Consider the following 16,211-nt stretch of genomic DNA (forward strand, 5'->3'; position numbering starts at 1 on the left):
GGTCTTTCACTATTTTATATGTATAATAAAATAATACAATAATAAAATTATAAAGAAGTAATATTGATATCAACTCAAATGTAAATATTATCGAAAAGATTAATTATTAATCCGTTAAAATGTAGAGGAGTGTCCATGATTTTTCATTTTTTGTTTAATAAAAAGCCAGTTCTTTTAAATGTTTTTAAACAAACACACAACGTCTAATTAAAATGGTTTGAATATGGATTCTTTTTAATAAAATATTAATGGAATGTATGTTAAAAGTTACATAAAACAAATTTTATTAAAATAAACACGATTACCTAATTAATAATTACATTGGCAAATGAAAGAAAATGTAAATGACATTTAAAATCTCTTTTAATGGAAGGAACCTGTTACAAATATTATAAACGTTTAATTAGATTAGGATCAATATGATTTCTTTCTAATAAAATTTATATTAAAATTTCTTTAAAAATAAATTATATTAAATATAATTAATAATTATAATATCGACAAATTCAATTCATAAAAAACAATATAGAGGTTTCTTTCTAAATAAAATATAGAAGGTAGCAAAATTTCTGAAAATCGTAACGTAAAAGTTCAGTTAAATTAAGTTTAAATTTATTTAAAAAAATTTTACTGGACTAAAAAAATGAACTAATTAATGATTAATTTTATTGGCAAATAAATTTTATTAAATAAAATGTAGAAGGGAGCACAAAATTTCTGAAAATCTTTTTTAATAGAAAAATATAACTTGTTCAATATTTTTATTTAAACGTTTAGTTATTTTTTTTTTTAATAAATTTTTTTAAAATAAAATTATGATGAAACTTTTACTGAACTAAAGAAAATGAACAAATTAATAATCAATTTTATTGACGAATAAAATCTAAATTTAAAAGAGTCAAAAATTTCTGAAAATCTTTAATATAAAAAACAAACTGTTCTAATATTTTTATTTAAATGTTTAGTTAAATTAGATAACTTTTAATGAAACAATGAACTAATTAATAATCAATTTTATTGGAAAATAAAATCTATTAAACAAAAAGTAGGAGAGTCCAAAAATTTTTCAATATTTTTATTTAACTGTTCTTCAGGTAAACGTTTAGTTAAATTAGGTTTAATTTTATTTTTTTCTAATAAATGATAAATATTATTGAAAAATAAAATGTGAAAAACAGCCCATCTAAAGATTTATTTAATTTAATAAAACAATTTTTTAATAAACAACATCTGTTAAATAAAATATAGAGTACGCAATATTAATTAAAATTATAAAACTATTTTGAGTTATTTTATTTAATAGTTTAGAAGATAATTTTGGTTAAATTTGGTTTAACGTGAATTCTTTATAAAATTATAATTAAGCTTAAATTAATAATAATAATAATAATTATTATAATTATTATATTCGACTTTTTTTTAAAAATAAATTTTATTAAAATTAACGTTATTTCCTGATTAATAATTATTAACACTGACAAACTTTGGCCAATAAAACAAATAAGAAAAAAGCAAAACCATGAATTTTCAATATTTCATAATTCATATAATCTTGAAAGTTTATATACAAATGTATATTTTTATGGCACAATTTATCCATACTAAATAGTTACAATTCTTGTTAATACGTAAATTGGGTCCGTTCTTCCGCCGCCTCCACCCCTTGCGGCTCGTTATGAACAATGATTGCATAAATAAAGGTGGCCACGTAATAAGCATCAGCTTTTTCTTTGTATAAATCCAATTATCGTCAATTTTCCTTACGTGTGGATCATCAAAGTCCGACCGTCCACCAATCATTAACAATTACTCAATAATAAATCAGTATTTGCTTTGTGAATATTTTATAAAATTGTGTTTGTTAGTACAACCTCGTCGATTTGGTTGAAGGAAGGGGGAGGCCCAACATCAGTTTTTCAACCCGTGCATCCACTTCAGGGCCAAATTAATGTGTACAACTTCCTCTCGTCGAAACACGTATCCATCCGACAGAACGAAACTTAATAAAACCCCGAAATGCAATTACGAATGGTTACCCCGTCGCATTTTTGCATACAAAAGTTTGCTTGAGTGTGCCCGTTTGTTTTTCAGGTAAGTGATGGATGAGTCCCACGGGCGACCGTCGATCATCCCCATCCAATCAGCCAAATGCAAATTTTAACCTGAGTCGCCTCTTTTTCTTTGACCGACGACGTCCTCTCTTATGAACTTTTTTTTTTAGTTCGTACACAATTATTTCGAGTCCCGTGACTTTTTAATGTTTGCATGATTGATGCAAGTTGGGATTTTTGAATCGAAATTCGAAAATTTCGTCGAATTGGTCACGGTGTAGATTCGGCAATGATTGATGATGATCAGTGACCATTGATGATTGTGAGAAAAATGCGTGTATAGAAGGAACCTTTTTTTTTAATGGCTTTATTTTGTGCACACCGAAGTTCTCACACATATTCAAAACGACGCTAATATTTAATAAAATCCGAGACGTTGGAAGCGATTAAGTGCATGGCATTTGCTGGAACAATTACAGGAGTTTATGGCCGTCTGGCCAAGTAAATTTCTGCACATTTCCACTACGTAACTTTGCCAACCACTCGCGTTGTAATAATGCATGATGTGGGAGAAGTCTTGGAAGCGCAGGGATTCTTTTCCCTATAATTTCCAGAGATAATGAGGTCCGATGTTTGTACTGAAGTAATAAGTAAATAGTTCGCGGCTTCGTGACGATAATTGACCGTATTATTATACATCGATAAAATATCACTACCAACATTACGTGCTCTTCCACCCCCCATCCCTCCATCATATTTCGTTCCACCCAGACAATAAGGCGTGCATTTTTGTGCCGTTTGGTCTGCATAATTTACCTGGGTGCACAAGGATTTCCAAACCCATTCACGATTCAATTATTTCCAAATTGTGCAATCATTTCGGGACTCGGCATTATTCCGATCGGTCGACGGTAATTTGTAATACGCCAGGAACCGAAATACAGTTTTAAATTGGATTATAAAAGGGAAAATGTTTGTCTGGATACTTCCGATCTTGAATTTAATCGCTGCGCCCCGGCAAAACAATGCCTGCAATTAAATTTCGCAGTCCCCAATCGAAATGACAAGGTGGGTTAAGCTGCAGGGTTGATTTACCATAAAGTTCGACCCCCATTGAGTTTCAAGGATCCAAAATGTTTACACAGCAGGAATTCTGAGCTCTTTATCGGTTGATGAGTGTCAAAATAAAAAAATTCTCATGACTGGAACTCTTTGCTTTCGTTACTTCAGACTCATTAGTTTTTTTCTAAAATCCTTCAAAACACCAAATAGGGCGTTGCAAAAACAAATCCTTCGATGGATGGTGGCACATTATAAATCATTCCGGAATTGGAACAGTCGAGGTGCCTACCACCAGTCGAATTGGCACTGCTCATCGGACGCATTGATTGAAGCACAAAAGGAAAACCGAGGCGCACAACAGAAAACAAAATAAAAAAAATAATTGTAAATTATATGCAAAGGAGACGGCGGTGGTGTCGATAATGCGCCCGACACCGCACCGCTGAATTTTTTCGGGGCCTTTCTCGCTCGCCGCCCGCCACATAATTGAATGTTTAATTCGCCAAAGAAACTCGCTGTCCCGAAATGAGTTAACTGGATTTTGTACAATGGAATGTAGTTTTTATAAGAAAGTTTACTCCCTTTGTATCATTTGTGATTTAGATTTTCTGTAATCAGATGGATTCCTCTTTTTGTTCCACTCCATCGTCCTCTCTCGCTCTACGGACTTATTCCGTTCTTTGTCCGCCCTCGAAAGAGGAATATATTTTCTTGTGATGTGCCTCGCAGTCATTATTTACGCCAATTATTTTGTTTGTGTAGTATGCAGATGCTCGCCGGGCCAAAGAACACGGCCATCAGGTATTATTGCCATTCCTTTCTTACCATTTCCTTCGTCCAAACACTGGCTTAATCATCCCTCCCTTTTTAAAAATTAATACGTAATTTTCGACATCGACAGAGAAAAATCTATTGTGCCGTATCTTCTAAATGCATCGCAATAATAGAGTTATTGTTTGACCGGAGCGGTTCGGCGCCCCATTTTCCATTGTATCTGCAATAATTGAGTCTTTCTGGCGCGTTCGGTAATCCACCCCCGCGAGATCAAAACTAATCCGTGGGGCTGCTAAATGAAGCACGATCGTTTCACCTAGCGCCAAGATCGAAAGCACTTAATTCGTTAAATATCCGCATATCCGACGTATCAATATGGAACTGCCAATGTTTAAGTTCACCCCTCATCTTTTCTGGGGTTGGGGCCTTTTTTATTTCGTATTACACGCTTATGTATTTTTATGCGACCACTTTTCTTGTGGAAAAAATATAAACCATCAGAAAAATGTTTTGGTTGAGTGGTGACTTAAATGCACTTTTCAATGACTATTTCAAAGACAGAAATAAAATGCAGCAGGACAAAAGGTCTCAAATTTGAACTTCGTTTGGGAATCACATGAAGATAATAGTGGTAAACTCATAAGACACACAAAGATGATATATGGTAAATGTGCAAATGATGATGATGATCTTCTGGCACGGATTATAAAAACAATATGTAAAAATAAGAATAATTGTTACTTGTTATTGTAAATAAATTTTATTTTCACTGGTTTATATTTTTATCGGTAAATATAAATTTATAGTACTTTGTGTTATTTATTCAGATACATAATTTTATTACCTTACTTTTTACAAAACTATGCTTTATTATTTATTTAAACATTGAAATCTTATTTTCAGTTTTGTTACATTGCATTATTTATTTGTATAAAAAAATAATGTCACTATTTATTTAGTAATATAAATTTTATTCACAATATTTTTATCAATAAATGAAAAAGTTTTATATTGGTACAACTACGTAACATTAACACTAAAAAACAAACATTTGAATATATGTATTCTTAATAATCTTTTTTAACAGAAAAAACTAACTTTTTAATATTTTTGTTTGAACGTTTAGTTAAATTAGGTTTATCTTTAATTTTTTTAATTAAAATTGTGATGAAACGTATATTTCAAATTATTTAACAATAAATGTTATTGAACTAATAACAAAAACAGTTTTAATATAAAATCTTTAATTTTTGAAATAAAATTATGATAAAACATATATTTAAATTTATTTGACAATGAATTTTATTGAACTAAAAAAAGAACAATTTTATTGACAAATAAAATCTATTGAATATAATGCAGAAGGGTAAAAAATTTCTGAAAATCTTTTTTAATATAAAAAACAAACTGTTATAATATCTTTATTTAAATGTTTAGTTAAATTAGATATATTTTTAATGACATTTTGAACTAATTAATAATCAATTTTATTGGCAAATAAAATCTATTAAACAAAAAGTAGGAGAGTCCAAAATTTTTCCATATTTTTATTTAACCGTTTTTCGTGTAAACATTTAGTTAAATTAGATTTAAGTTTATTTTTTTATAATAAATGATAAATATTATTGGAAAAGAAAATGTGAAAAACAGCCCTGATTTCTAAAGATCTGTTTAATTAAATAAAATAATTTTCATAATAAACAACATCTATTAAATACAATATAGAGTACGCAATATTAAATTTGGTTTAACGTGAATTCTTTATAAAATTATAATTAAGCTTAAATTATAATAAAATTTATATTCGACTTTCTTTAAAAATAAATTTTATTAAAATTAACATATTTTAAAATTGAATTAATATATCTGAATAAATGTTATTCATTCAGATATATTATTTTAACATTTCCACTTTTTAAAAAACTACTGCTCTATTATTAATTTAGATAGTTATATTTTTCTTTTCATATTAAATTAATAAATAAATATTAATAACTTATGTTATTTATTCGGATATATTATTTTAACACTTCTACTTATCAGAAAATTAATACTGTATTAATTATTTATATAAGTTTGTTTTTATTCAGATATATAATATTAATATTTTTACTATGTACAATCGGATTTTTGATAACTCAAATCAAATTGGTTCAGTACAGGGTGAAAATTATGGATAACTCGATTTCTTTTCTGGCAAATCATACTTCGAATTATCGAAGTACGACTGTATTTATTTTGAAATTTTATTTGTTTTTCATTAAATAAAAACTTTGTAATGGTTAAATATGGCATATATAACAATTATTTTACACCTATTATTTGAATTTGATTTAAAACGAGCTAAAAAGAAGAAATAAACTCTTTTTACAAGAATTGTTTTGTTTTAACATGATTTTCAATACTTTATGAATTTTTCCTCAATCTCATATTATATTATATTCTTTTTTTCAAAGTATAATTTATTTTTATAATATATTTTATAAATAAAATCTTTTATATTGATACTTCGTGTGATTTATTCAGGTAAATTATTATAACACTCCCACTTATTGGAAAATTAATATTTTATTATTTATTTAGAAATATAAATTTTATTTTCGATATTTTTTTCTTTTTTCATAGATAGATCATTGATAATTGGTGTTATTTATTGAGATATATAATTGTAACACCTTTATTTTTTAAAAGTTTTATTTTTAACAATAAATAGAAAGCTTTCATATTTGTATCTGTACTTTCAAATATTTAGATTTTATATTAATTTTTGTATTTAAAAAAATCTTTTATACTTTGTGTTATTTTATTTTATTTTTGATTAACACTGGAAAATTTAACTTTTATTATTTATTTAAAAATATAAATAATTCTAATTTATTTTTATTAGTTTTATCGTCCAAAAAATCCAGTTGTAGGTATTCTAAACAAAAGTCAAGTAAAGAAGTGCATTTATTTCAAAAACTCCACCAAACAACAATAATATAATACTAATAATACAGATAAATTTATTCTAATAATCCAAAAAATTGTTGTTTACTACATAAATAACAAGAAGCATTAACGTAAAATATAGTGGTAGACGTGTTGTTAATGTATTCTGGAAGCCGTTTCCCCTCTAAAGTAGTTACACATATTTGTACTTATTCCAAAACATTTTCGTTTTCACTTACTTCACCCACATTCTGGTTTTGCTTAAGTAGGCAACCTTGCAACTGCGAGGGCGTTACGTGATCGGAAAAAAGATTTAATAAATAAACGTCACAATCTTATAAAATATTACCCATCTAAAACCGAACGGAAACGAGGAAACGTTCATTTGGACCTTTTTATACTAAGTGAAACAAAGTTGGCGAGAAGTGTCAGAACTCAATTTGTATTCGTGCACGAGTCCGAGTGAAATTTGTTGCAAATTAAAATTAGGTACGAAAGCGTATTTATAAAAACGTATCGTTTCAGGTCCAAAAATGGTCAAAGCAACGCCTCATCCGTCCTCATTGCGCAGCAGCATTTTTCTAATTCATTTCAACGCCAATACACATTTCCATTTCGTGTTTTCTTATTTCGCATATGAACTAATTTTAATATTTTACTGGGGCCCCGGCATCTCCTTTTACCCGAGAATGAGCGGACCTTATGTAAATTTTTTCCATTTGCATTCAAAGTGCGAAATAACTAAGACGTTAGAATAAAGCCATTATAGAAATGCAAATTACCAAATGGGTATAGACACACACACACACATACACATGTGAGAGAGTGCGGGAGTGCGAACCTTTTTCTTAAAACGAATACATTACCGGGTGAGGTCCCGGCTGAGTGATATGCGTAAAGTGCGTGGCTCGACCGTGCCCCGCCGCCGCCCCCCACGAAAAGAAAATACGCGGGGCTCGGGTTGCTAAAAGGGAAGGTACGTAACCGGAGGTTAGGGCACCTCGGGGACCGCTCGTAAAATACATCTCGTGACAAACTGTCCCCGCCGTCGCCTACGCCCCTGGTCAGGGACGGCGCATTTTTTTACTCCCGTCCGATGCGTGACAATCGAACGGCGCGGGGCCGGAAGGGGCGCACGTATTTGCTAATTGGATGCATTGTGGATGTGTAGATTGGTGTTTATGGGAGGTCGTCGAATGCGTTTCATTGCATTCGGATGACGATTACTTGTGTCGTGAGAAGGGTGTTCGATCATTACCAGTAGAAAATTACGTTTAAGGAGATGATGTAATGCATAATTTATGCAAGTTGTTAGGGGGTGGTTTTATGAAAAATCTGTATTGAAAAATTTTAGTGATTAATTATATTGATCTGCTTTATCATTTTACAATAGATATTTTGAACTTATTGTTGTATCAATTAAAAATATAATATATTCAGGTTCAAATGAAGATAATTTCTCATATAGTAATCGTAATAATCGAACATACTAACCACCAAGACAAGCTTATAGTTTTGAGAATTTAAATTTACACATCATTTGTTGCTGTGTTTTTGCTTCTATTAGATATTCTTGACAAATCAATTATTATAATATATTTATAAACTTTATGTGTAAACTTAATTATCCCAATTATTTTAACTTTAAAGTTATAGAAAAAAATAATAATTATTAAATTAAATTTAATATATTTATAGGGTGGTCACATCAAGCGCTCCAATAATGAATATATAAAAACTAAAACATTTAAAATATATTGTATGTAACAACTTTTCTTTTGATTCTAAGTTCATCATCATCACTACACACTCATACGCCATATTGAGGCAAGATTCATATATTTTAAATAAATCTTTAATTGATAAATAAGGTAAGTTAGTCAGTGTTAGGCATTCTAGCGATCATCTCAGAAATTTTTATATCTTTTTATTTTTTCCAGATCACACCAACTTTCTTCGTGGTTATTGTTGATGAAGTCCACCTGAATTTTAATTAATATAGAGTGATGTATATTTTTAGAATTTTAAGTTCTACATACCTAAATCTAATTGTTTTTGAGTTTTTTTATCAAAAATTTTGACGGATTGTTGCCTAAAATGTCACCAATTCTAATTCATTTTTGACATACATATTAATTAAAGAACCATTATTAGTACTCCCAAAATTCATATATGTTGTTCCTTATTTTGCTTTTAATTTGTGCACCTTGAAATCAATAATGTTGTTCCTTATTTTGCGTTTAATTTTTGCACCCTACAATCAATAACTTTTTTTCAATGGAATACTATGTTTTAGAATAATTAAATTGAATATTAAAAAACCTGAATATTAACATAGATTTTACCAAAAATGTAATGTAGGATTGTCAGATTCAAAACATATGTGGTATTATCAGAGCACATAAGAAAATGTGCATTATTTTTATATATATCATAAATCGAAACTTTTTGAAGTTTTATTAGGTTAAAACATACGTTGAAAATAACAAATTTATTGATGTTTTAAAATGCATAAAAATAAATATAGAAATCCTTGTTTAAAATTTAGGATTACTAATGGTTATTAATATAACGGTCTTTTGTTAACATGTGTCCCAAAAAATGGATCAAAATTATGTCTCTACACTCATTTTAGATAGTCCATCAAGCTATAAAAACTTTTTGGAAAAAAAAATATTAACTCAAATACTGGTATTTTATGTGCAATTACTTGAAGAATTTTGAAATTCTAAACTTATACAGAGTGTTCCATTAAAAATAAATATTATTTCTCCAGAAATGGCAAATTAATTTTGTTGAAAAACAGTTCAAATCAGATTATAATTAACATAAAAATCCCAAATCTATACCTTTTTTCGTTATCCATAAACTTCTAATCAATTAAAAGGACAGGGAATCACCCTGTATATTATAAGATATTATTAAAAGACAAGATTTAAAAAATATATCATAACTTTATTAATTCACAAAATATTAAAATATTGTTTGATTTTAAATCTAAAATAGGTAAATTATTCAATATTGTTATTTTTAACTACAAATAAAAACAAAAGTTTTACTTAAACACTTAATTTATTTAAAGATTATGTTCCAATGAAACTTTGACAAATTTCTTAAAAGAGGTGACACCACACGACGTATTTCATAATAAAGATAACAATAAAAATATGTGACAATTGTTGGTAAAAGTGTTCCATTATAAACAACAAAGTTATTGATCTTTTAAGACGCACAAAATTAAATTTTCATGATGAAAATGAATTTTGTTAAAAATAATATTTTTAATAAACTTCAGTTAATTTTAACAGAATATTCTTTTAAAATACAATTTATTTACTGATTGAAGAAAAGAAGAAGGGAATCCTATTACAGTTAAACTAATTTTTCCACAACTAATTAAATTAAATAGTAACCTGGCGAAAAAAATTATTGACTATTAGTGAATAAAATAAAAATATATAAATTAAAAGAATTTCAAGAAATTTTCCTTGCATCTGGTATTCAAATTATAAAATTAATTTATAATAATTATTTATTTTTGATCATAATTAATTTTTCAAACAAAATAGTTTAATAAAAATTGAGTGAACGTTAAATATCTATATAATTTACTAATCAAGTTTTTTATTGTAAATATTTCTACTCCTCAAATATTAAGATTTTAGAAGAAAAATACATAAAACATCAGCTTAAGCATGGACAACTCAATTATGCCCCCTCGTATATAACTGACATGTCTTGTAAGGATGCAGACATTCAACAGATTAAAAAACGCGTGCACTTTCACCGGTTAGATTCGAAAACAGCACTCTTTCTCCATTACCTAATGGTCCAATTGGACCCATTTACTTACGATTTTCTTGTCGAAATGGCTCAGAAACTCGTCGTGCTGCTGTTTCTGATACAAGGCCCTGGCCAACGATCCTCTGGGTCTAAAGGACCAGGAAGGACTCAGTTCGCCTGCTCCTATGCCGCATTTCAGAATGTTGTCGTCGATCGACTGGCAGTGTTCACTCTCGGTCATTTCTGAAGATCGTCAGGAGAACTTACACCGTTTACTAGATTTGAGGTTAGGTTCGATGTACGCGACGATTTAAACACGAAAGGGCTGTTTTGAACTGTCGGGACGACGAAGAACGCAAAATCCGACCGTACTTCAGTCGTGGTTCGACGGGACACGCGATAAGTTGGGGTAAAAGTCGAATTTCCTTTCACCGTTGACAGATAAACATAAACACGGCGAATTGCGGTCGGCAAGTTGGCGGCGCTGCACCGGCTATCATCTGGTCCGGCTACGAGGGGCGAACGTTAAAGAGGATACTATGGTCACTTGATTTTTTCAAAAATTATTAAAAACCTGTTGACTTTGACCAAATATATTTTACTATAATATATATATATATATATATATATATATATAATTTTTAGATAAATTAATACACATTTCTCACTTTATTTTTAAGATAAATAACAACATTAAAAACTATAAACAAACTGATTGAATAATTGAATTCACAAATGTTTTATTATGGATATAAGTTAACATGTTCCTTTGTATCTCATGATTACATGCTTGTAACAGGAAGTTTAATTTATTACCCTACTTTCTTGACTTGACAATCGTTATGAATCTCGTACGCACGCGTCTCGAAAGGAAGAAGAATATTAAAAATAATAAGGCCAGTGTCCAGATTGAAAATAATTATTTAATCCCATCCTCGCACTTGAAACAATAACTCCTGATATTCGCATGACAGACGTAATGAGTGAAACAAGATTTGATTAATGCGACTAATTGAAGGAATGAAGACGTATGTAACGGCGAAGATGAGCGCGTTAGCGAAATAATACGAATAGGAATCGTCCGACACAAAAGGATTTCTTCCCACAAGTGCCATGAATCCAACTTGTATCTTATTTATTCTAATTTTAAAGGATGCTGCAAAGCTTTGTACGAACAATTGAGATTGATGTGAATTATAATTCCACCTGGTCCGTAACGACACAGAATCCGACCGACCAGTAGCGTACTGAAATTATGATTTCTTTCCATTTTTTTTTTTCTTATGTAGTAAATTTTATAATGTATACGTTTGATATTTAATAAATATATGTTAAATATGTTTCATCTTAATCTTTATTTGTCATCATTTTTTATTTGAAATGATAATTATTTTCTAAATAGTGAGAATATTGACTAACATTTAATAAGTGTGTGTGTGTTAAATGTTTAGTATTACTAATAAATAGCTACAAAATAAATCTAGATGTGTATTTTATATAAATTTATTTTTTGGAAAGTTTTCTTCATTTTTATTTCAGATCAATTTCTAAATAATTAAGAAATTTTGGTACACTGAGATTATATACATTGTATATGTTAAATGTTTAGGATTACTAACAAATATCTACAAAGTCAATCTAGAGATCCGTATTTTATTATAAATGTATTCTCTGTAAATTCCCCTTTTTTATTTCAAATGACTAATTATTTTCTAAATAATTAGCATTTATTTTGTGTTAAATGTTTAATATTACTAACAAAGAGTTACAAAATCATTGAAGAAAGCATTTAATAAATATGTGTTAATATTACTAACAAATAGGTACAAAATCAATTTAGAGATGTGTATCTTATTATAAATTTATTTTCTGGAAATTTGTCTCCTTTTTTTATTTCAAATAAGTGATTTTTTTCTGAATACCTAAGAAATTTTTTTACACTGGAGTTATATCCATGTGGAGCATTTAATAAATGTGTGTTAAGTGCTTAATAATACTAACAAATAGCTACAAAATCAATTTAGAGATGTGTATTTTGTCATAAATTTATTCGTTGGAAATTTGTTTATTTCAAATCACTGATTATTTTCTGAATACTTCAGAAATTGTGGTACATTGAGGTTATTTCCATGCTGAGCATTTAATAAACGTGTATTAAATGTTTAATATTACTAATAAATAGCTACAAAATCAATCTAAAGATGTGTATTTTATTATAAATTTATTTTCTGGAAATTTGTTTTCTTTTTTATTTCAAATGATAATTATTTAATTAATTAAGATCTTTTGATATACTATATATACTATATACTATATGCTGAGCATTTAATAAATGTGTATTAAATGTTTAATATTATTAACAAAAGCTACAAAATCAACAAAGGGATGAATATTTTATCATACATTTATTTTCTTTAAATTTCAGGTGATTAATTATTTTTTAAAACTAAGAAGTTTCAAAACATCTACACTATTGCATGACCAGTATTTAATAAATAGGTTTTAAATGTAGATTTATGTTAATTTAGTGTAATTTATTTTGCTAATTATAATTATTTAGAATAAGTATAGGTGTATATTTGTAACAATTAGTATTCTAAACATTTAGATAAAGTGTTTTTGTAAGAGTGTTTAGTTAATGTCTTATAATTCCGATACAGTTATGCAGTAAATCAAATTTCTATAGAAATGGGTGTGATGGTGTTTCGTAATGGAAATAAATCATGGTAACGCCACTGCCGTCATACACATTAGCTCTTCTTCATCATAATATGAACCAAACAAAAAATCTCTTTGAAATTAACATTCAGCTACTGGTTTTTATTAATGGATCTCCCCTCTCGCTCCGTGCCTCTCTTTTCACGCCGAAATAACCGTGCAGATCAAAACTGATTTTCATCTTGGTTATTAACGTAATTTATGGGAGATACTTTCGACAATTAATACAATTACTTGCACAAATGACATATCATTACCATGCCAGCCTTTATAAAAACCACTTTTATAACTTGCTTTGTTGATTAATTGTCCGGGACATGTGTGCTGGTGGAAGCGAAATAATTGTACATCAAAAAATGTACAACATAATAGTGTCTTTAATGTAAAATTGTAATTACGTATTTTTTGTGCTACATCTGTACAGCATGGATTTTTGTTGTACACGGTGATAATTGTGTTTCAATTCCTGCTTATGGTTATTTGTAAAATTAACGGAAAAGTACATCGATCTATTAAAACATGGGAACACATATTTCCTGTTCAAATTTAGTCAATTCAAAGGGTAACGACATTTCAATTTGTACAAATAATTTTGGTTTACGTCAATGAATTGTTGTCGTTATTATTAAATATTTGTAAATATGGCCAACAATAATTATTAGGTACTCGTGTTATGGCTAACCAATATTATTAATTTTTATATTGTATTGTAAGTACATACAGTGGTAGCTAGAGAAAGAACACACATTACTATTTATGTTATAACTGCCTGTAAACAAAATAATATGGGCAAGAGTCGTTTGAAATTAAATACAACTCTTAATTGATCTAAATTTGATGGGTTTTGGTGAGCGATATTTCAAGTTGTTCCAAAAATTTTCAATTGGATTTAAATTCGGACATTAAACTGGCCAATTGAGAACTTCAACAACTTGACCAGTTTTAAAAAACTTTGGACGTATGCTTGGGATCATTATCATGTATAAAATTTCATATAACAGGTAAACTGTCGTTGGTAATTGATTAGGTTACTAATAATTTTCTGTAGTGGTACTGCACCATGTCAAGAAAATGAACCCCAAACCAAAACGTTTCTTCCACCATGTTTCAAAGTGTTTGAAGTTTATCTAGGATCCAAACTTTTATTGGAATCTCATCATCTGCTCCTATTCTGCTGAACTTAGATTCATCAGTACAAGTACCTTTCGCCAAAATTCTGAATTTTAATCTTGTCCCAATATTATTTTTGACATTAATGATTTCTTTACTGAAGTACATACATCTTTGCCAATTTAGTCGACGTCTGATTGTTCTACTAGACACATTGATATTGTATGACTCAATTAATTTTTTATTTGCTTTGTAGACAAGAAAGAATTTCCTGTACTGTTAGAACATTTTCTTATTGTATTTTTAAATGAGTGTATTGCTTCATATTTGAAGATAACATTGTAAACTACTTTTTGGGAGCATTTTAAGTTTTTAGTGATGTCAGCATCATTGGAACCTTTATTTTTCATGTTAATTATTACATCCCTTATTACAAACGTTATTTTATAAAAACTATAAATCCTACTAAAAATAAATTATTACTATTAAAACTTTTATTAAATGGTCCCACCAAACGTAACAAATATTTGAATGTGCCATTTTTTTATCCAATCAATTCAGTCCAATGAGCATGTCGGACAAAAATAGCAAAAAATGTACAAAATATTAAAATAAATCCTTTTATAAAAACATCAATTTTAAATTTTGTGCCATTTTTCTGTCCATCACTATATATAATTATAATAATTTCTAGAGATATTTAAATTACAATGAATACTATGTTTGTTAATTAAAACAATTAAAATAATTTATTAATGTTTTTGTACTTCATCAATATAATTATTTTATACATTTCATTAATCGTATTTTCGTTTTTTGGACTGACAGGGAGTCAGATAAACTTGAGATTTTGGACTTTTTTGTAGTTGAACAAATGGAAAGTAACTCGAAATGGTTAAAAATTGTATTTTATTGAATTTGAAGCTTCTGCAGCTGTAACTTAGTTAGTTTTTAATTTTATAGAAAGAAATTGGACATTTAGACTGTAAAATTTATTACTTTCTTTTCAAAATATTATTTATGTCAATCGGGCTTCCCATTCAATCCATACGACTCATTAAGTAAAATAATAAACCTCGAAAAACACAATTTTGCCATTATCTCTGTGAATTAGTTAAATACAAATTAAATGTGCACAATTTTCGTGTTCAGAATACCCAAATTACTTCAAAAACATGTAAAAAAAGTTTATAAAGTAAAAAAGTGCAAAAAAAGGAGAATAAAAATTGTCAACAATTGAAACGTTTTCCAAACAACAAATATCTAATATTTACCCCTTCTCCCTAAAACTGCAATTCCAGGAAAAACAATTAAATGCATCGCTTACTTAGACGACGCGAGTGTTTCGTCCTTCTCCAACATTCACAAATATGAGTTTCTTTCTCTTTCCCTCTTGCAGAGGCAAATGCAAAACTCGAATTTTTATATGAATAGAGAGAATTAGTACATTTTAGGTTCAGTTATAAATTTGTCGTTGAAGACGATCGGTCACGAACACGTAAGTTGTATAAAAATTGTTTAATTTAAATATTTTTGGTTAAGTGTTTTTGAATATGTACAGAAAATTAAATTTACATTTTATTATATATTGAAATTATAACAAAGTATAAGCAAGTATGTGTATTAAGTTATGTACTCCATTATTTTATGTTTTTATATATTTCATTTAACGTACTTTCGTTTTTTATACGATCTTGGTCTACCAAGACTACAAATACTTGTAATTGAATAAAATAACAATTAGTAAAAATGTAAAACTTGAGACATTGGAATTGGAATTAT

At 28.3% G+C, this 16,211-nt stretch overlaps 1 protein-coding gene across 1 annotated transcript in view; it reads right to left on the reverse strand.

The window, feature by feature from the left end:
* The window catches only part of LOC109598794 (protein-L-histidine N-pros-methyltransferase), a 142,218-nt gene extending 131,140 nt beyond the window's left edge, over window positions 1-11,078 (reverse strand). Inside the window, exon 1 of the mRNA XM_020014715.2 lies at window positions 10,672-11,078. Coding sequence (XP_019870274.2) covers window positions 10,672-10,842 — 171 coding nt within the window. The 5' untranslated portion in view covers window positions 10,843-11,078. The remainder of the gene's footprint in view (window positions 1-10,671) is intronic.
* Window positions 11,079-16,211: the final 5,133 nt, after the last annotated feature.

The sequence above is a fragment of the Aethina tumida genome, chromosome 2, assembly GCF_024364675.1.
Source record: "Aethina tumida isolate Nest 87 chromosome 2, icAetTumi1.1, whole genome shotgun sequence".
In the NCBI taxonomy this organism is placed as follows: Eukaryota; Metazoa; Arthropoda; class Insecta; order Coleoptera; family Nitidulidae; genus Aethina; species Aethina tumida.